Source organism: Oenanthe melanoleuca, chromosome 7, assembly GCF_029582105.1.
Source record: "Oenanthe melanoleuca isolate GR-GAL-2019-014 chromosome 7, OMel1.0, whole genome shotgun sequence".
Taxonomy (NCBI): domain Eukaryota; kingdom Metazoa; phylum Chordata; class Aves; order Passeriformes; family Muscicapidae; genus Oenanthe; species Oenanthe melanoleuca.
This window is the reverse complement of record NC_079341.1, coordinates 1,696,013-1,717,579: the sequence shown is the minus strand read 5'-3', so window position 1 is coordinate 1,717,579 and position 21,567 is coordinate 1,696,013. Positions and strand designations below refer to the sequence as shown.

The following is a 21,567-nucleotide window of genomic DNA, read 5'->3' as shown; positions in this document are numbered from 1 at the left end:
TTTAAATCCATTCCCTGCCTTGTGGTGTCAAATTGTGTCTTTGAAAGAAGAGTTAGTATTAATTGTTGATGCTTGTATTCATACTGTCTGATATTGACTGGGAAAAAAGGGAGACTTGAAATCTCTTCCTTGTTTGTGTTTTTTCTTTCTGAAAAATATAATTTTCCATCTGGGGTTTCTATCACTTTTTGGCACAGTTTAAAATACCTTGTTTTGCTTGATTACCTTTGAAAAACTGTGACTTAACTCAAGGTTATTTTGGAGGCCCTCTAGAAAATGAGGAGCTGTGTGCTGGATCCCTTTACCCTTGGTACCATTTAACTCTGAAGAGCAGGAAACCCAAATAGAAATTACAGAAGTGAGGGCAGGAATACGGTGCATTTTTCCACTGTCAATGTGGGGCATTAGGCTGGATCACTGTAGCCTTCTCATGTCCTGTACAACAAGCTGCAGTGTGAAGAGCTGACCCAAAGCCTCTGGTCCAATTGAGTGTCTGGTCATGAGCCTCATGTCCTTTTGCCTCCAGTTTAGAAGAAGAGTTGTCTTGGAGCCAAAAGCACCAGTGGAATGTGAAAGGCAGACAGACTACTGATGGATGCAGAGAACACTGCTATCTTTAGAGACAGCAGGTTAAGAGGTGTAACTGTTGAATGGGGTAATCTGGAACAACTTGATCAGCCTGGCTCCTTCTTCCACAGAAAGGTTTTGTCCAAGAGAACTTAAACCTGTCCCAGTCAGCTCACCATTTTCCTGGAAGAACTGAATGTTAGCTTGACCTAAGTTCCATTTAGTCATGAATGACTTGCAACCACCAAATAAAATCTACAAGGATCACCAGTTCCTGGGCTGGTTCTAAGGATGTGCTGGACTCCAAGTTGCCTAGAAAATAGGCTGTAGAATAGTGGAGCTCTGGAGGCCATTCAGTCCCATGCTGCTCAAACATCTCCAGCTCGGATCAAAGGGAGCTGCAGTGTGGCTGGAAAACAGGTTGTAATTAAGATATGCTGGGGCAGCAGTTTATGATGGAGCTGGTGGGAAGAGACCTCTCATTATAGATGACAGTGCCTTTAGAAGAATCATAGAATACCAAAATGGTTTGGGTTGGAAGGGACATTAAAGCTCATCCAGTTCCACCCTCAGACATGGGCAGGGACATCCTCCCCTGGACAAGGTATCCAGCCATCTGAGCTGATGATGTAAGGATGAAAGCAAAGCCTTGAGGTGGGCTGGGAGCTCTACTCTCTCCAATTCTTTCTGTTGCTCACACAGGTACCAATTCATGAAGAATTGCTTGGAGCTGGCAGTAACCCCGAAGCAGAAGGTAACGGAGGCACCAGAGTGTCACTGTCTCTGCAGGAGTCAGCAGGATTTTCTTGCTGCTTTTTTGTTCACCAAACAACCGTTTCTGCTTGTTGCAAGGTTGTAGTGAAACAGGAGATGACTGCTTACCTCCTGACAGGGTTCCCGCATTACCCAAATTATTCTCATCTGCCCTAATGTCCAGTGGCAGCAATTAGTCCTTGTAAGCTGTTGTTGCAAAGCACTCCTACTTCCAAGAGTTCTGCTGCTGCTGCCAAAATCCCTTTGCTTTTCCATTTCACTCAGAGGGGCCTGTGCATGGGTTTCCTTCAGGCACTAATTGCTTGTCTGAATGAATGAATCTCTCCTCCCATTCCATCCTGTAGTAGTCAGATCTCACTCGCTCCTTTCACGGGCTGTCTGTGAGACCTGCTGGGTCTGGAATGCTGGTGTGCCAGAATGTAGTGGATTTCAGCATCATTCCCCCAGGAAAGCCTTTGGTCCAAGACTGCATCCCTATTTCAGACTGTACAGGAACACTGTGGACTTCTTCCCACTCTACCTGGAACTGTGCAACAGAGCAGAAGTTCAGCTATTACAGCTCTGCATGGGAGAGACTTTAATTCATCTAGGAAGAGTTTCCAAAGGCCTTGTTCACAATCCTTGCGTGGTTTTATTAGTCATAATTTGTATCCTGGGAATACTGGAATTCATTTGAGTTTTTCAGCATGTGTTTGCTGATGTTTGTATTTGGAAATGGACAAGAGATTGTTGGAAGCTTTAAACAGAACAATGCTTGATATGGTGATGTGGCGCTTTGTGCTTTCTGTCTAAAATAGCAGCTGAATTTTGTCATATTTTGTCTTATAACTGAGGACACAGCCAACTGAGGGCACTAAAAATGGCATTTATTTACATTGCAAAGCATTGTATCAGTTTTCATTCTCAGTTGTTGGAGAAGATGAAACTGAGGAATCTTGCAAATATGAATGCTCAGATTCTGGGAATATAGAAACCATGGATGAAATTGAAATGAAAGCCACGTTTGAGATACCAAGCCCTAGTTACTGAATAACCAGGTACACAATAGGATGGCTCACCGAAGCCAATCCACTCTTAACTAAACAATGCTTTTGGCCAGAGGGAAAGGCCAAAAGACACAAAAGACTGACCTGCACCCAAAGATTAGATCTTAGAGTTTAGAATGTCACATGCTATGCTAATGTAAGATTTCCTATAGGCTGTATGTAAATGCTATAGAATTAGTATTTTGTATTAGATTGGTTCTTAGGAATTAGAATATTCATGATGGAAGTGGATTTATTGTGTTACAAACGGGAAGTCGCTCTCTTTTCTTTTCCTCTTCTCTTCCCCTCTTTACCTTCTTTACTCTCTCTCTTTACCCTCCTTCTTCTCTCTTTCTCTCCCCCTTTTTATCTCTTTAATCTGCACGTGGCTGTGCCGGGCAGCTCCTTGCAGACTCCCTTATAATAAACTGCAACTGTAGCTTTTAGCATTTACAGAGCGTCTGAGTCTTGTTCCTCGAGTCCACCCTGATACAAAGAATCCAGGAGTCCCCCGCAGAGTGGCGCCCAACGTCATTTAAAGAACCAGCTCACCCGTTTTTGGTTGCGGGACGTTTTTTCCTGGACGGTAACTATTAAACCTACTTTTACCTACTTTCCTCGCTTGCCGTGAGCACAGCTTTGCGTTGGTTCAGCAACGTATTGGGCTGGAGCTCTTAAAATATTCTTACTGTCGAGAAAGCCGTGGAGTAAGGGGAGCCAAGCTTTGCACGGACTTTCTGACAGCCCTCGAGCACACAGTTACTGCCGGTCAGTACTGCCTGGAGCTCTCTGAGGGAACCGCCGCGGCACTCCCCGCCGTGGCACCGAGTACAGCCACACGCTGCCTGGCGGTGTGTGAGCTGTAACTCAGTGGAGGGAGGTCCCGAGTCCGCTACGCCGTTGCACAGCGACGCATAGAGCGGTGCTCACAGAGGGGACCGGAAATACAGTGTCTTCCACCCAGAAAGGACGCCTGGCCAGCGCTTTCGTGGGACTCCGGAAATTTTACACTGTATCAGCGGCAAACCGAGGTTAGTAGTTAGAAGTTAATATAAAAGTTAATATAAAAGTTAGTAGTTAAAAGTTGATATAAAAGTTAGTAGTTAAAAGTTGATATAAAAGTTAGTAGTTAAAAGTTGATATAAAAGTTAATAATGGGACAGACTCATTCCGCTCAAGAGAGAGACCTGTATAAGCAGTTGAAACATTTATTAAGTTCTCATCACCATGACCTGCCTAAGCAAGAGTTAAAAAATCTTTTGGAGTGGACTTTACTTAATTTTCCTCATGCAGACCGTTCCGTAGTTTTTACCGCAGATTTTTGGGAGAAAGTAGGGGTTAAACTTTTTAACCGCATTTCCCGCCGAGATATGGCTGTAGCAGAACTAGTCCCGGCATGTCGCGCGTTGCTTGAGTTGTTTGTGGACAAGTCCTCAGCAGCCACCTCCCCTCATGCCCCCGCGGTTCCCCCCTCCGTTTCTACAACCCCAATTCCCGCGGCACCGGTCCCCCTGCTCCCCCGAGTCCCGGCCGCAGCGCCTCCAACCCACGTGGTACCAGGACCCGCTCCCCCAGTCCATCCAGCTTCCCCGGACCCCGCAGCCTCTCCCGCTGCTCCCGCCGCCCCGGCGGGCACCATCCCCCACGCCCCCGGGGCCCCTCCCCCCGCGGTTTCCGTCACCCCGGGCCCCGCAGCTCCGGTCTCCCTGCTTCCCCAAACTCCTGCCGCCACGCTTCTGACCCACGTTGCTCCTGCCCCTCCTCCCCCTGTCTCCGCTCCCGTATCCCCAAACTCCGTCCCCGTAAACCCACCCGCCGCGTCCGCACCCAATCTTGCTAATCTCCCTCCCGTCCCGGTAACTACGACCGTTCCTGTCTCTCATGCTTCCTCAGTAACCCCAAATCCCGCCCCTCCTCTCGCAATCTGCACTTTCCCCACCCCCGGTCCTGGCCCGTCCCCGTCCCTTGCCCCCGCCCCCGCTCTCCCCGCCCCCGCTCTCCCCGCCCCCGCGCCCGTCACTGCCTTGGCCCCGCCCCTTGGCTCCGCCCCTGCACGCCCACCCGCCAACGTCATCGCCTCCGCCCCGCCCCTCGCTGATGGCGTCACGCCGACCCCGCCCCCCTCCCTCGCTCCCGCGAGTCCCTCAGCCCCTCCCCCGATACCCGGCGCCGCCGCCATGACGCCCGTGGCGGCGGCTCCTTTTGTTCCCACCCCCGTTGCAGACACACCAGTCTGCAAATGCCATAGTGCCTGCAGTTACGGCATCGGTGCAGTCCAGCGTCCTGACGGACCGGGCTGCGCCGCTCGGCTCCACACCGGCGCTGCCGGCGGCAGCACAGATGCTCCCCGTTCCCAACCCGGGAGCCGCCTGGTGCGGAGTGAGCCCGCCGTCGGAGCTGGCCCGCGCCGATGCACCGCTGCCTGCGCGCAGCTCCACGGATGCGCGGAGCACAACGTCGGCGCCGACCACCGTCCCGGAGTGCCGAGACGTGCCTGTCGCTCCCACGCCAGCGCTGCAGGCTCCGGCCAGCCCAGTCCCCGGGCAGGCGGTGGGGGACGCTCAGCCTGGAGCTCCCCCACCTCCTGTGCCGCCTCGAGCCACTGCGTTCCTGCCTCAGTTCTGTCCGGTGACCATCGCAGCTCACCCCCTGAACTCCCGGTGCTCGGCAGAGCCCCACCCCCAGTCGGCAGCGTTCACCGACAAGCCGCCGCCCACCCAACCCTCCTTCCGAGATACGGCCGCAGCCGCGCCGCCGTTCAGCTGCTCTTCCGTGTCAGCAGTGCAAACTACCTTCCCTATGCACCTCCCCGCCTGCGCCCCGCCTCCGCCTCCTGCCCTGGTCCCGTCGCACACGGCTCCGCCTCCTGCGACCCGCATGGCACCGCCGGCCGCCACCATGCAGCCAAGTCCGCCGGTGGGAGCCCTGACACAGCATCCTGCCCCAGTTCAACTGCTGCCGCCCGTTGCAGCCCAGATCCTGCCTCCCGTTTTAGTCCCCATTGAATGCAACTCCGCAGCCCGTACCCACCAGTGCTACTCAGTCCTTCCCAGCTCCTCCCGGTCCACAGCACCCCGCCGGAGCCGTCAGCAAGCAGCCCTCCACAATCACAGACGCCATGCCTGTCCACATAACACTGGACACGAACACCCCCCATGCCCACAACTCGCCAGCGCCTCCTGCATCTGCGCTGTCCCCGTCTCTCCTATGGCCCAAAGCGTCCCTTCAGCAGTACCCCTCCGCAGCCCGCTGTCCAGTACTCTATATGCCTACCGCACCAAAGCCAGATCCACCGCCGGACTTATCCAGTTCAGCCCTGTTATCGCAACCTGGCACACATATTATACAAAACAGAGGGGGAATTGACGGCATTGCACCCCCCGGTTTTGGTTAAAAACTCAAAAACACCTCAAGAAAAAATTGGAATTTTATCGTTTGCTCAAATGCATGTTAATTTTCTTCCTTTGTTTTAGTTTTTATAGTAAAACCTTATCTGTAAATCAACCTAAGATAAATGCCTGGGTTGCTTTAGCCAAATCCGCAAGCTATGATATCATCTGTCTATTTAACACATGTGAAAATTTTCACAAATTTGCTGCATAAAGTTATCAAACTATTTTGCAAAATTTAAAAAATTTGGCTGACCAAATTACAAAAAGTTACTACCTAGCTGAACAGTTTGTTCAAAGTTAAGGCTTTGCCTCTTGGCTAAAGAAACTCTGTTTAACTCTAAAATAAGTTTGTGTATTCTAGTAGTATTAATTTTAGTTTTAATATTTGTACCCTGCAAATACTAATGAAAGCAATATCCAATGTATTAATTGTTGAACAAAACGGGGGAGATGTTGGAGAAGATGAAACTGAGGAATCTTGCAAATATGAATGCTCAGATTCTGGGAATATAGAAACCATGGATGAAATTGAAATGAAAGCCACGTTTGAGATACCAAGCCCTAGTTACTGAATAACCAGGTACACAATAGGATGGCTCACCGAAGCCAATCCACTCTTAACTAAACAATGCTTTTGGCCAGAGGGAAAGGCCAAAAGACACAAAAGACTGACCTGCACCCAAAGATTAGATCTTAGAGTTTAGAATGTCACATGCTATGCTAATGTAAGATTTCCTATAGGCTGTATGTAAATGCTATAGAATTAGTATTTTGTATTAGATTGGTTCTTAGGAATTAGAATATTCATGATGGAAGTGGATTTATTGTGTTACAAACGGGAAGTCGCTCTCTTTTCTTTTCCTCTTCTCTTCCCCTCTTTACCTTCTTTACTCTCTCTCTTTACCCTCCTTCTTCTCTCTTTCTCTCCCCCTTTTTATCTCTTTAATCTGCACGTGGCTGTGCCGGGCAGCTCCTTGCAGACTCCCTTATAATAAACTGCAACTGTAGCTTTTAGCATTTACAGAGCGTCTGAGTCTTGTTCCTCGAGTCCACCCTGATACAAAGAATCCAGGAGTCCCCCGCACTCAGTGTCTAGGAATCATGGAATCGTATACTCTGCGGAGTGGGAAGGACCCACAGGGATCATGGAGTCCAACCCCTGGCCCTGCTCAGACACCCCAACACTCCCACCCTGTGCATCCCTGGCAGCACTGTCCAAACACTCCTGGAGCTCTGGCAGCCTCGGGGCTGTGCCCATTTCCTGGGCAGCCTGGGCAGTGCCAGCACCCTCTGGAGGAAGAACCTTTCCCTGATCTGACCCTCCCCTGACACAGCTCCAGCCGTTCCCTCGGGTGCTGTCCCTGGGCACAGCGAGCAGCGACTGGAGCTGTCCCTCAGGATGAAGATGCAGGCTATGCTGAGATCTCCTCCCTCTCTCTCCTCTTCTTCTCCAAGCTGAGCAAGCCAATTGACCTCAGCTGGTCCTCATACTTCGCCTCTTGTCCCCTCATCATTTTTATGCTCTTTGGATACTCTCTGTTAGCTTTATAACCTTATCATACCTTCAGGAAGGCTGCTGTTTTCTCCCTCATGATCCAACTGTACTATATGCTGTGCATGACATCATCCTGGGGCATCCAGCACTACCAATAGCAATGGTATTTGTTTACATGTGGAAATATTTGTATTTTCCTGCTGAAAAGTTTATAAAAGGGCCAGGCTTTCACTGATCCATGTGGCAGTTAGCTTGCATCATAAATTTTTAAGATAAGGTTCCTTTTTAGAAATTTTTTCCAATATCATTTGTATGACTTGGATGTGAAATTTGTGGGTTTTGTTCACTCCTTTCTTAGATAAAAACCTGCTTGTAGCTCCAGAGGTCTGTTGTCTTGTAAATGTGTGAATGTAATTGTGAAACCATGTTCTGTAAGGTCTGAATTCTGGAGTCAGTCTCCATCCAGTGCTAGACCCAGGGGCTCTTCTCCAGGCTCCTGTAGTGTAGGGAGTGCCTGGCAAAGGGGCAGAGCCTGCCCCAACCCTTCCCTCCTGCCACAGCTTGGCCTGGCACAGTGGAGCCTTGACTGCCCAGTGACCCATATCCGGGCAAGGAGGGAAGGGGAGCCCTGCAGGGGCTGTCCTCTAGGTGCTGCCACTAAATGGCAGGGGGCAGAGGCAGGGCTGGTGCCCAGGCTGCGGTTCTGTCACCAAGGCCCCCCTGACACAGTGCTCTGGGCCCCGGGGGCTGCCAGGGAGAGGGCAGCAATGTCCCCTAGAGCAGAGCTGCCCATGTGGTTCTGGTACAACAGAAACAGCACCAAAGCGTGCACAGGAATGAGCACAAGAAGAGCAAATCTACTTCTAGCACTTCCCTTGGCTGCACCCTTCAGGGTGCTGGCACTGTGCTCAGGGGCACAGAACAGCTTCTCCTCCCAGAGTTACACGGAGCACTTTGCAAACACAGCTTCTAGCCTCAGCCGCAGACACAGAAAATGGTGATGTTAAACTTAAGACTTGGTTGGATTTTTATTTCAGAATTCTTGAAAAACATGAAGGAAAGCCAAAAGAAAAATGACAGTAGCTCTGCAGAGTCTCATTGTCCTGTGAAATTCAGAAGCTCTTGGTGCTTTTCTGCTACTGCTAATCCCTTCTATGGAAAAAATCATTTCAGGAAGGAGCACAGCCCCCAGGGGACATGGGCTTTGGCTCCCTCTGGCACAGAAGCCCCCGGGGCACAGGTCTCTGGGGCAGGAGCCGGGCACCAGCGCTGCCGGGGCTCGGGGGGTGGCAGGTCTGCTTGGGCAGGGACTCTGCCACACCTGCTGATTTCAGTGCTCGCAGGGCCCAGGGGTCAGAGCAGCATTCGTGCCCTGGCCCACACGTTCCTTGTCTGTGTCACAGCCGCGGGTTTAGGACGGCCACCAGCCGGGACGTGTCCCAAGGAGGCCGAGCCAGCTTCTGTGCAAGGCCCCGCGCCCTTCCCGCTGCGGCTGCGTCGGAGCCCTGGGGGCTCCTTCTGCTGCCCTGAGCCCGCAGAGCAGGGCAGCGTTTGCTGATGGTTGGAGCCCTTCCTAAAGATCCTCTCGGGCTGTCTTAGACACTTGGGGTGAGGGATTCCTTCCAGCCTGGACCACTTTGGGTGGGCTGGGAGCAGCCCCAGGGCCGGTGGCAGTGTGTGCAAGGGCCCTTTGTGACACGGTGCAGCATGGTCACCATGGCATAGAACAGGACAGGGTGTCAAAGGACCCTTTGTGACGTGTGGTGATATAAGAGCCGGCGGTGACACGGCCACGGCACAGTGCTCGGAGCACGCAACGGGACAGGACGGGACAGAGCGGTGCCGTGAGGAGCCCCCGCACAGCGCACTCCTTCCTGTCTGACCCGGACCTCAGAAGGAAAGAGCCAAGCTGGGACCTGCCTGCCCTGGCATTCCTTGTGGAGGTGAGCCTGATGGCCAGCACTGCCTCCCTGAGCTGCCTCCCAACTCTCTGTCCTCTCGTAGCCACAGCTGCCTGGGACGGTGCCCGTGCCCTGTGCTGCTGTCTGGGCCCAGCCCTGTGCGCTTCTGGGCTCCTGTGTGTCCCCTGTCACTGCCCTTTGCCTTTCAGGTCCTCGAGTGCCTGGATTTGAGTGAATGTGGTGACAGCATCCTTGAGATCATGTCAAGGTTCCTGCGGAGCAATTCCAGGGAGAGGCGTCGCCTGGCGCTCAGAGGCCTTGTGCTGCTCAGCAAGGATCCCTCGCTGGTGAGAAGGGGGCAGCAGCGGAAGCTGCGCTGTGGAAAGCAGCCCCTCGGGCTGGCTGGGCTCCAGGAGCTGAGGCAGATGCTCCCAGCTCTCCTGCCTCACCTCCCTGAGCTCTTTGGGACAGGCCTTTGGCCGCTGGGCCCAGCGGCAGCAGGGTGAGGTTGCAGTGCCAGGGCAGTGTTGGTGGAGCCGTTCATGGCTTCACAGCACAGCCTTGTCTTCCACACAGGCCAGACCTATACGCAGTCTGTCTCGAAGCATTTTGAAGCTGTTGGCTGATACAGATGGATAGGTGATCGGCATGTCCCTCTCTGTGTTCATAAATATGTTCCAGAACAAACACCTCATGATATCCAGTACGGCTGCCCCAAAGCTGGCTGAGCCACTCCTGTCACTCCTGGAAAACGTAAGGCTCTGTGCCCCCAGCCACGAGCAATGGCTGCTGCCCACAAACTTTGTGCCTTCTAGATTTTTGGGCCTTTGTCCAGGTACTCTGGAGAAGTTGCTTCTGAGGTCTTTTCCTCCACTTCCTCCAGGACAACAGACATGTGCAGCTGCTTTCCATTCACCTCTTCTGCATGGTTATAGACTTGGTAGTGGACGAGGGAAAAAAGGCCCTGGAGAGAATTGTGAGCCAGAGCCTGCTCCCACTCTTCTTACACTGCCATGATGAGAACCAGCACGTGGCCAAGGTGAGGTTTTGTGAGATGCTGGTGGATCACTGGGAGGCAGCTCAGCAGCCTCTGCTCTTGCACCTCCCGGGCTGCAGCTTCCTCCAGGCCTGGGCACAGGGACGCGGGTCCTGTGTCCTGAACTGCGGGGACATCTCCACATCTCTGCTGCTCTCCAGGCCTCTCGGGAATCGCTGGTTTGTGTGGCCGGGTTCTTGAGAAAGACACATCTCCAGAGGGTGCTGAATACAGGGCAGCTGTGGAAGTTCACCGAGTGCCTGGTAAGAACGGCCTGGAAGCGCCAGGCTCAGGCTGGAGCAGCCCCCTGAGCGCGGCGCTCACTGTGTGCGCTCGGCAGCTGCGGCCCTGCCCAGCGCTGCACGCAGGGGCCGCACGGGCTCTTCTCCAGGCTCCTGCGGCCCCGAGCCGGCTGCCCACGGAGCCCCGGCCCAGCGGGGCTGCGGGCCGGGCCGGCACCGCGGCTCCCCGGGCACAGCCGGCCCTGTGCCCCTGCAGAGCCCGGCCCAGCGGCTGCTGGCCGCGCTCAGGGCTGTGCGGGCAGGGGAGGCCGGGGCCGGGCGCGGGCAGCGCCTGCCAAAGGGCCGGAGCCCGCCCCGACCCTTCCCTCCCGCCGCTCTCTGCAGCTGGCAGAGGACAGGAGCCGAGCGGCCGAGCACCTGCGCCAGGCCCTGCGGTACCTGCAGAGCCCACAGGAGCCCCTGCGAGAGGCGGCCGTCAGGTTCATGGGTGAGCCCGGGCTCCCTCTCTGTCCTACAGCAGTAGGATCTGGGCCAGGGTCCATAACCAGCTCTGTGTTCCCAGAGATCGAAGGACAGTACTTGCGGAGGCAGCAAGGAGAGACCCAGCTCATCTGCAAGGGTGAGGGCAGTGTTGCTGACAGGAGGGGCTGCAATCCCTGTCGTGGCTGTGGAGGGCTCTGCTCCCTGTGCAGACGGGGGGCGGCGAGGGCAGAGCACAGAGAGATTTCAGGGGCATGTGGGGGATTCGTGGCCAGCAGCTTCGGGCTGATCCCGGTGGTCCCTGCTCTGTCATGGCCATTGCCAGAGCAGGGTGCGATAGCCATGGCATGGGGGTCTTTTAATGTCCCCACTGATCCAGGCTGTGACCGTGGCTCTGTTCCTTCCTCTTCCAGCTCTTCAAGTTCAGACGCAAGATTCCAGTCCATCATGCTGTAACCTGGAAAATTAAGCCCTGTTTCCCCACAGGGCTAACGAATTCGTCATCTTCAAGATCCAGTGAACCAGCGACACTGAAGAGCACACCACCTCTCTGGGCTGCTGGAGCTCCAGGCAGAGCATGATTGGAACAATCATTTTGCCTCAAGCCTTCTCCCTGCCTACTCTCTCCCTCCAGCTGTCAGACCCTGCCCATCCCCTTCTTTTTCCCTCCACTCTCTGACCCTTTTGACAGCTCCCTCCCTCCAGCCCTGAGACCCTCTCCTTTTTTCCCCTTGAGCTCATCCATTTGCTTTGCCTTCCATCAATAAACAGTTTGGCTTCTTCACTTTGCCTGCATCTCTGTGGAGCTAAAGCAGCACAAATCCAGAGCCCTGGGACTCACAGGCCCCTCCTGCTGTTCTCTTCCGCGCCGTGTTTTGTGCAGAGACGCAGAGGAACGAGGGCAGATCAGGCTGGAAAGGTCTCTGTGCTGAAGCTCCAGTTCCACAACAATGTGGAGTTCAAAGTCTTGCTGAGCACCCTGAAGCCCCTGGGTTTTAGAAGAGCCAACCTGAGTATGCTCTGAACCCAGCTGGGAGGGATTCCATGGCAAGCACTCATGGAGGGCAAAGGAGCTTGGAATGCTGGAAGGGTTCAAGAATCGCTTCCTGAAAGCACAGCAATGCTCCATCCCTGCACAGGGTCAGGAAGAGGGCAGAACCAGAGAGCACCAGGGCTTCACAGAGAGCTTTGGGTGTTCCAGAGAGCAAATGAAGCAGCAGCACAGTGCCCGAGACTCGGGCGCGTGACCGTGCCAGTGTCCGGAGCGCTGCCAGGCAGTGCCGGGATCCTGGGTGCGGATCTGGTCCCCACAAGTGAGGAATGGCAGCCCCTGCCTCAGAGCCAGTCAGAAAGCCAAGCAAGTGGATCAGAGGGAGGGCACCCTTCCAGTCTCTTGGGCATGGCTGCAAAACAGCCCCTGCTTCTTCTTTTGGGAAGCTCCAGAACAGGCAGGTGCCAGGAACAAGGCGGCTGCCCTGGAGCTGCTTATGGTGCTGGATCAAGGGGCACCTCAGAGCCCTCAGCAATCCAGCCAGGAACACCCGGGCAGGAGGGCACCGATGGCGGTTCCTGGCTGGGACAGGGGTCGTGGCCATCTCCAGGCACTGGTCTCGCAGGGATCCCCGCAGCTCCGGCCCCTGCCCACCCGCTCTGTCGGCAGCACAAAGGCTTCAGCACAACCACCAAAGGCCAAGGGGCTTCTGGCCATTTTCCCTGCAGCACTGCACGCCTGGGCAGCTTGCTGAGCACAGGCACCCTCCTCCCCCTCTTCCCCAGTGCCCTGCAGACCCTGGGCAGCAAATGAAAAATCCTGTGAGTCTGTCTAGTCTAACACATCCTATATTTCTATACTAAAGCAAAACAAAAGAAGAAATGAACAATCTTGAAGAAAATCCCACTGGCTCAGGAGGCTCCAGCAGATCTCTTAGGAGATCTCCAGCAGCGCAGGCAGCCGAGGCCTGACAGACGGGGCCGTGCTCTCCATGCCCGGTGAAGATGATCTCGCAGCCTCTGGAACATGGAGACGCGAGGCCGCTCTACTGCCTTGGGGATGTGCAAACATTGAACGGCCCGGCTTCCACGGGCACGGCTGGTGTTATCTGCCATATCTTCGAGGGCTGGAAGTGAAAGGATCAGAGTCACGGTCAGATCCCAGGTCTGCAGGGACACGAGGAGATCCCCGTGTCAGGGTGATCCCAGCCCGCTTGTAGCCATGGCCATGAGAGAGCAGGGACCACCGGGATCAGCCCGAAGCTGATGGCCACAAATCCCCCACGTGCCCCTGAAATCTCTCTGTGCTCTGCCCTCGCTGCCCTCCGTCCTCACAGGGAGCAGAGCCCTCCGCAGCTGGGGCAGGGATTGCAGCTCCTCCTGCCAGCGGCGCTGACAGCCCGCTGCCCTCACTCACCCTCACTGAGCACCTGCAGCTCTTTCTTCGTCCCCCTCAGGTACCGCTTGGCCATCCCTGGGAACACAGACCCTGTCACGGCTCTGCCCAGCGGCACAGCTCCCTGCCAGCGGCGCTGCCAGCCCTGTGGCCACTGGCCCTCGTGGCCCGGCAGGGCTCAGCCCGGGCCCTTGCCGCACGCTGCCGCCCAAGGGCACGGCTGCGAGAGGGCGGCAGCAGCGCCGAGGGCAGCCGGGGCTCCACGACGCCGGGCCCGGATGGCAGAAGCTGCCGGGGCAGCAGGCGGGGCTGGGGCCGAGCTGCGGCGGGGCGGGGAGGGAGCCCGGGCTCACCCGTGAACCTGACGGCCGCCTCTCGCAGGGGCTCCTGTGGGCTCCGCAGGTACCGCAGGGCCTGGCGCAGGTGCTCGGCCGCTCGGCTCCTGTCCTCTGCCAGCTGCAGAGAGCGGCGGGAGGGAAGGGTCGGGGCGGGCTCCGGCCCTTTGGCAGGCGCTGCCCGCGCCCGGCCCCGGCCTCCCCTGCCCGCACAGCCCTGAGCGCGGCCAGCAGCCGCTGGGCCGGGCTCTGCAGGGGCACAGGGCCGGCTGTGCCCGGGGAGCCGCTGGGCAGGGCCGCAGCTGCCGAGCGCACACAGTGAGCGCCGCGCTCAGGGGGCTGCTCCAGCCTGAGCCTGGCGCTTCCAGGCCGTCCTTACCAGGCACTGGGCGAACTTCCACAGCTGCGCTGTCTTCACGAGCTGCATGAGATTCCTCCTCTTCATGAATTTGGCCACACAATGCAGCGCTTCCCGGGAGGCCTGAGAGCAGCAGAGATGTGGAGATGTCCCCGCAGTTCAGGGCACAGGACCCGCATCCCTGTGCCAAGGCCTGGAGGAGGCTGCAGCCCGCCAGGCACCAGGGCCGGAGGCAGCTGAGCCCCTCCCAGGGGGACACCAGCAGCCCACGATTCCTCACCTCTGCCACATCTGGATTCTTGTCATGGCAGTGTAAGAAGAGTGGGACCAGGCTCTGCCGCACGTGTGTTTTCAGGGTCTTTTTTCTTTTTTCCAATGCAAGTGTCACCAATGTTTGATAGAGCAATATGGACACCTCCTGCACCTGGCTATTGTCCTATATGAAAGGAAGAATGAAAGACCTCATCATCGGCTGCCCAGGATGCCCTCTCCATCAATTGCGCACCAGGCTGCAAATCCACAGGGCACAAAGTGTCCTGGCTGCTCCCAGTGCCGTGGCTGGGGGCACAGAGCCTTACGTGATCAAAGAGTGGCAGGAGCGCCTCAGCCAGCTGCAGGGTGATGGGGCTGGCTATCAGCATGTCGTTTTCCAGCACTATAAAGCTGAGTAGCATGATTGTCATCTCAACTGTCTCTCCATCTGTGTCCCGCAGGAGCTCCACAAGACTTTCTGTCAGGCTGCGCATTTTTTCGGCCTGTGTGGAACACAAGTCTGTGAAACCCCACCCTGTGTCAAGCCTTGGAGTCCAAAGGCCTGTCCCAAAGCACTTGGGCAGCTGAACCAGGAGGCAGGAGACCTGGGAGCACCTGCCCCAGCACCTGAAGCCCAGCCAAGCCCAAGGGGCTGCTGTCCCCAGCACAGCTTCAGCCACTGCCCCCTTCTCACCATCCAGGGATTGTCACTGAGCTCGAGAAGGGCCCTGAGCGCCCGGCATCGCCTGTCCCTGCGCTCGTTCTGCAGGTGCAGTTCCAGGATTTGTAGGAGGCGTTTACCAGTGCGTTCACTCAAGTCCTGGTACTTGAGGATCTGAAAGGCACAGGGCAGTGACAGGGGACACACAGGAGCCCAGAAGCGCACAGGGCCGGGCCCAGACAGCAGCACAGGGCACGGGCACCGTCCCAGGCAGCTGTGGCTACGAGAGGACAGAGAGCTGGGAGGCAGCTCAGGGGGGCAGCGCTGGCCATCAGGCTCACCTCCACAAGGAATGCCAGGGCAGGCAGGTCCCAGCGTGGCTCCCGTGTGCTGAGAAGTTGGAGCAGGTAACAAATGATCCGGGAACACAAGGGTAGGGAGACACGGGAAATCTCCCTGGCAGGGGTAAAAGTAACCAAGACTGTGAGCCAGGGGCGCAAATCTCTCCCTGGACTTATTCCAAGAGTTCTAGTCTTTCCCCACCATCCTGCAAGTGGGCCTAGGCCATTTGGGAGGCAGCTCCTTGTGGGCACCCTCCTTTCCCTGCCTTTTCCAGTCTGCTTGGCTGTCCCTCAGTGACAAGGCCATCTGGCCCATGAGCACGGGGACTGTGTGGGGCACCCCAGGCACTCAGCACCAATGTCAGAGGCTGTGGGGAGAGGGGGATCTCACCTGGCCAGAAGACCCATGGCATAGTGCTGGGTGTCAGAAGACAGCAGCATGTCCCAGCCATGGTTGTGTTCCATTGCTGTCACCACACCCTCATACTGCCTTCGACAGAGCAGGGACTTCAGGGTCTGCACTGCAAACCTGTGTGCAGAACAAAGCTCAGGTCACACTGGAAGCACTGGCTCCTGCCCTGGGGACATGGCAGGGACAGAAGGACTGGAATGGAGAACCTGTTGGGGCTGGCACCAAAGCCGTGTTGCTGCTGGCATTCCTTCCAGAATTTATCCACCTCCTCTGGTGTATCCAGAGTGCTGAAGTACGCTTGGAAGAGCAGGTGGACAAATAGGCGGGTGCAATACATTGTCACTATTTGTGGGATGCAGGGCTCCTGGAGGATCTTCCACATCACCACAGTTGCCTGCAAAGGACAAACAGCCCAAGACAGCGCTCAGTGCCGAGGTGTCGGTGCGGCAGGGCCCGAGCGTGGCAGGGAGAGGCCAGGGGAGACGCAGGGGGTGCTCCGGGCCTGGTGCCCCTGAAGCTGCCCCTAGGCCGGGATTCAGCCCAGCACCTGAGGCTGGGAGATGCAGTGGGGAAAGGAGGGTGGAGAACTGCTGGAGAGGCAGCCTTGGGGTGAGCAAAGGCCAGTTCCAGAAACTCACAGCCAGGGGTAAGACTCTCATTGTGTCCCCATCGGAGGTGCATGTGCTGTGCTCTGGTGAGCTCCCCAGCACATTGAGGAGTCTCAACTGCGCCGGCTTCGCAGTCCTGGGCGAGCATAAGATTGTCTTCCACATGGCCATAGCAGCTCTGCAGGGTCAGAACTCTGTCTCAGGGCGGTCTCAGTCACAGAACCATGGCCTGGGCAGCAGCAGGGACCTGAGCTGGCTGCCAGCTCTGCCTCTGCCCACTGCCCCTCACCAGCAGCACCCAGGCAGCCCAGCCCTGTGGGGACAGGCTCCTGAGGGGCAGGGAGGGAGCATGGCAGCAGGCTCGGGGCCTGGCATGCCACGGCTAGGAAAGGGAGCAGCCAGAGGGCCCTGGAACTCTCTGTTGGTCAGACACCTGGAACAGGCTGTACAGGGAGATGGGCTGGTGAGCCCTGAGCCCTCTGGGCAGGCGGGCCCCAATACCTGTCACACGATGGGGCCACACGCAGGAGACTCATCACCACATCAGTGGGCAGTGCCTCGGTGAGATCCAGCAGGGTCCTGTCCAGCCTGTGCCCATCAGACTCATTGGCCATGAGCCACTGGTGGATGAACCTCACCATGGCAGGCACCTGAAGAAGGTACAGGGAGACTTGGAAATGTGCCAGAGGCAGTAATGTCCCCAGCTTCTCCAGAGAAGTGGTTCCCTTCCCACCACACTGTGATGGCCTCAAAGGCTGACAGGGACCAGCAGGCTCCAGTGGTTTGGGAGGCCAGACAATTCCTGGAAGGATCAAACCCTGGCCACAGGCTGCTTACTTGCTTTGGACTGGGCAAACCCGCTTCTACAAGCATATCCAGCAGGGCAGCACTGGTGTTGGTTTTGAAGATGTGTGGGTACGCTCTGACCGCAGTGCCCATGGCGCTGTTCCCTTCCTCACGAATTCTCTTGATGAATTTGCAAACCAGCTGTATGAGAATGGCAGGAAGAGAGGGATGTTCCATGGAGTGCTCCAAGCGCTGTGCTGGGCTGAGCAGTGACAGCAGGCCCAGCCCAGGTGGGGATGGCTGCAGGTACCTGCGCTGTTCTGCGGAAGCGGCCACGGGTGGGGTCCTGCTCTTGTGTGCGGTCCATGGCTGCACCTGGCAAAGAGCGAGCGCAGCCAGGGCTGAGGGGCTGCGGGAGAGGCCGGAGAACAGAGCCCAGCCCTGCGCTCCCCAGGCAGGGACAGCCCCGGGATGCCCCAGGGGATGGAGCACGGGGTGTGCCTGGCCCCTCTTCTGTCCTGTGTCTGGACATGTCCCCAGGGGATGGGATGGCATGGCATGGCATGGCATGGCATGGCATGGCATGGCATGGCATGGCATGGCATGGCATGGCATGGCATGGGTCCAAGCTGGATACAGGCACCAGCTCTGAGGGCCAGCTCTGCCACTCACCCTCCTGCACTGGCTGGAATGGCACCACCTCTTCAGTCTCCTGTGCTGATGCAGCTCCAGGACTTTCTTTCTCCTCCTTCCCCGAAGTCACCTTGGGCACTCTCGGGGGTCTCTGCTTCATGTTGCTGACTGGATTGATGACTACTTGCAGGAGAGATGCCTCGGGAAAAGCTCCAAGTCAGCAAGTCCTGCAGTCGAGCCTGGAAGGCAGCTGCAAGACTAATCTCCTGAGAAGACTGCAGGACAGCGGGTCCTGCTCTCTGGTCTCAAGGGCACCTGCAGCAATAGTGCCTTGGAAAAGCTCCGGGTCAGACAGGAAGGAGTGCGCTGTGCGGGGGCTCCTCACGGCACCGCTCTGTCCCGTCCTGTCCCGTCGCGTGCTCCGAGCACTGTGCCGTGGCCGTGTCACCGCCGGCTCTTATATCACCACACGTCACAAAGGGTCCTTTGACACCCTGTCCTGTTCCATGCCATGGTGACCATGCTGAACGGTTCCACTAATGGCCCTTGCACACACTGCCACCGGCCCTGGGGCTGCCCCCAGCCCACCCAAAGTGGCCCAGGCTGGAAGGAATCCCTCACCCCAAGTGTCTAAGACAGCCCGAGAGGATCTTTAGGAACGGCTCCAACCATCAGCAAACGCTGCCCTGCTCTGCGGGCTCAGGGCAGCAGAAGGAGCCCCCAGGGCTCCGACGCAGCCGCAGCGGGAAGGGCGCGGGGCCTTGCACAGGAGCTGGCTCGGCCTCCTTGGGACACGTCCCGGCTGGTGGCCGTCCTAAACCCGCGGCTGTGACACAGACAAGGAACGTGTGGGCCAGGGCACGAATGCTGCTCTGACCCCTGGGCCCTGCGAGCACTGAAATCAGCAGGTGTGGCAGTCCCTGCCCAAGCAGACCTGCCACCCCCCGAGCCCCGGCAGCGCTGGTGCCCGGCTCCTGCCCCAGAGACCTGTGCCCCGGGGGCTTCTGTGCCAGAGGGAGCCAAAGCCACGTGCACTGGGGGCTGTGCTCCTTCCTACAGGGACTGTTGGTAGAAGCACCTGGAGCAACTGCTGGCAACACTTGATATCTGTCAGATGATGTTGCTCCTTCCTGGAATTAATTTTATTCTTGGAAGGGATTGGCGGTAGCCCAGAAAGACCATCAGCAGCTGAGTTTCCCAGGACAACTAGATTGCACACAGATTCTGTCATGCTTCCCTGTGATTTTCTGACACTCTTGAATTCTGGAAATAAACACTCTGCCCAGCCTGACATTCTGTGCCCCAGTTGCTGCGTGCCTGGCTATGGCAGCTCATGTCCAAACACAGCTGGGTGCCTGCTGAGTATGGCAATGTATGGCCAGAAACAGGGAATTTCCCCAGTGAATATCAAATCAGAGGTGGGGAAGCGCAGAGGATAGGGATAACTCTGGAAAGAGAAGCTGTTCTGTGTCTGATTATGATGCCAGCACCCTGAAGGAGAAGCCAAGAAAAGTGCTGGAAGCTCACAGACGCAGTTTTGGGCACCACAATATAAAAAGATACTAAGCCAATAGACAGAATGCAAAGGAGGGCTGCAAGGATGGGGTGGGGTAGGGAGGGGAAGCTCTGAGTGCAGAAGTCCGAGCTGAGCATTAATGTGCACATGTGGCAGCCGTGCACAGGAAGGGTTGGTGGGAAGGATGATCCAGGAACCAAAGGCCTGGCAGCCTGAGCTTGCTACCAGGAAAGGCCTTGGAGCAGATCCTCCTGAGTGCCATCCCATGGCACCTGCAGGGCACCAGGGGCTCTGCTGGAGCCTGGGAAAGCTCTGCAGGGGGATGGGGACACGTGGGGGTCCTGGCGGGCTGTTGAGGGCTTCTGTGCGGCTGTTTAGGGGGGTTGGTGTTGGTGGGAGTCTTGGGAAGGAGTTGTCTGGAAGGTGAGAGGTCTAGGCTGGATTTGCAGTCAGCTTGAAGGCAGCATGTGTGGTTTTGGCAGGGAGCTGTGCCCCTGGGGCAGTGACAGGCTCTGTGTTCCCAGGGATGGCCAAGCGGTACCTGAGGGGGAAGAAGGAAGAGCTCCAGCTCATCTGTGAGGGTGAGTGAGGGCAGCGGGCTGTCAGCGGGGCTGGCAGGAGGAGCTGTGTTGGGGGTTGAGTGTTTTCCTATTACTGTGTCAATTTAAAGAATTTTTCCCATTATCATGCCAATGGAGCTGGCCGGGTTACACCCCAGATCTTTGCTGACTCTGGATAAAATGGGTAGGTAGGATCGGCTTGGAGAGGGGCACTCGGGCTTCCAGAGGGGACTCGTGTTTCCGGCGAGCTCCTAGGAGGATCCCCCGGTGTTGGAGCCTTTGGGGACAGATTTTGGCGCCCACTGTGGGACCCGAGGGCATTAAGAGGAGAGTTAAGACAGGTGTAACAGCTCTCTTGAGTCTCAACATGTTGTCTAGTTTAGTCTGGTTTGGGCTCCATGTGGCCACAGATATCTCTCTCCCATTTGTAAGCCCTTTTTTGAATATGGGCCCTCTCACCAAAGTTACCGTAGCTATTATCCAATTAGTTTGGTGGATTGATTATGTCAGGAATTCATGGTTTTTTAATTTTCTCTGGGAAGTGGCCACATGGATCCAGAGCTATTGTACTCTAACTGCGTGTTTCTGGGGTTATTTCAATAATGGTACTTAACTGTGAAGTAATGAATGCAAGGGAAATTTTCTCCCAACCCATTACCCAGTTTTTTGAGGCTACCTCACCAGTTTTCAAGAATTTCAGATATGTTTTAATTGCTAGTGTTATTTTACAGTGGCTGGCATTGCTGATAGGCCTGCTCTACTTAGCATTCAGAAACAAGGGAATATTGGCTTGGTTAACAACCCTGATACCTACCCCAGGGACTAGGGATATTGCCCCAGAGTCTGGCCCTGCTCCAGGGACCAGGGATGTTGCCCCAGAACATGACTCTGCTCCGGGGACTAGGGATGTGGCCCCAGAGCCTGATGCTGCCCCACAGCCCACTGCAGAAATGAACCACCCAGAGTGGGTGGGAGCTCTAGTGGAGGATATTGGCCAGGTGTTGAAGCAGCAAAGCCAGATGTTGAAGGAGCACAGCCAGATGTTTAAGGAGCACAGCCAGATGTTGAAGGAGCACTTTTCTTCAGCTGGTGAGAAACCCTCCCCCTGCCCTAAAGAGGGAGAGTCAGATGATGCTGCAGTGGAACCCGTAGATGTTGTATCTGTCCAGGTTCCAGCCGGATCACAGGGGCAGCCACAGCCAGCAGCAGTTGCCCCTGTGGAAACTAGAAAATCTAAGATCAAAACGAGGCACCTAGATAATGGAGATCAGCCAGGAGGGTCCTCACAACCAGCAAGGGAGCCAGAGATTGAGATTGTCACAGAGTCCCTCTCATACGACAGTCTCCGTAACCTGCGTAAAGACATTGCACGGCGAGGCCGTGAGCCTTTTACAACTTGGTTACTCCGGGTCTGGGACCTTACGGGAACAGGTGTGCAACTGGATGGAACTGAGGCCAGGAATTTGGGATTCTTGGCCCAGGATGCAGGTGTGGACCAGATATTTGTAAGGGAGCAAGGCCTCCTTTCCCTCTGGGACTGGTTTTTAATGAGTGTGAGAGAGAAGTTTGTCCACAAAGAGAGAATGCAGGAGTACCACCGTAGAATGCGCTGGAAAACTCTTGAGGAAGGGATCCAGCAGCTGAGAGAAGTGGCAGTATTAGAGGCACTCTTTGGGAGGGATGGACAGCATGACAATGACCTGACAAGGTCAGGTGCACAGGGCAGATGCTGTGGAATCTGGCAACCCTGGGGCCATCTCAATATACCACCTTCATTGCAATGATCAACGCTGATGACCACCAAGAG

General features: G+C 56.1%; 2 protein-coding genes across 2 annotated transcripts in view; one reads left to right on the top strand and one right to left on the bottom strand.

The window, feature by feature from the left end:
• Positions 1-2,237, top strand: part of TRPM8 (transient receptor potential cation channel subfamily M member 8) — a 30,608-nt gene extending 28,371 nt beyond the window's left edge. Inside the window, exon 25 of the mRNA XM_056496372.1 lies at positions 1,270-2,237. The gene's annotated coding sequence lies outside the window, so the exon portion shown is untranslated. The remainder of the gene's footprint in view (positions 1-1,269) is intronic.
• A 10,497-nt stretch (positions 2,238-12,734) lies between these two features.
• On the bottom strand, positions 12,735-18,118 carry LOC130255653 (maestro heat-like repeat-containing protein family member 6). The gene is made up of 15 exons (XM_056496590.1): positions 17,724-18,118; positions 17,362-17,426; positions 17,103-17,252; positions 16,767-16,915; positions 16,296-16,443; positions 15,864-16,051; positions 15,637-15,774; positions 15,246-15,360; positions 14,938-15,078; positions 14,570-14,746; positions 14,272-14,427; positions 14,013-14,114; positions 13,652-13,754; positions 13,320-13,376; positions 12,735-13,029 (listed from the first exon to the last, which is right to left on the bottom strand). Exons 1-15 carry the CDS (start codon positions 17,842-17,844, stop codon positions 12,815-12,817), a joined length of 2,025 nt encoding a protein of 674 aa, XP_056352565.1. The 5' UTR covers positions 17,845-18,118; the 3' UTR covers positions 12,735-12,814.
• Positions 18,119-21,567: the final 3,449 nt, after the last annotated feature.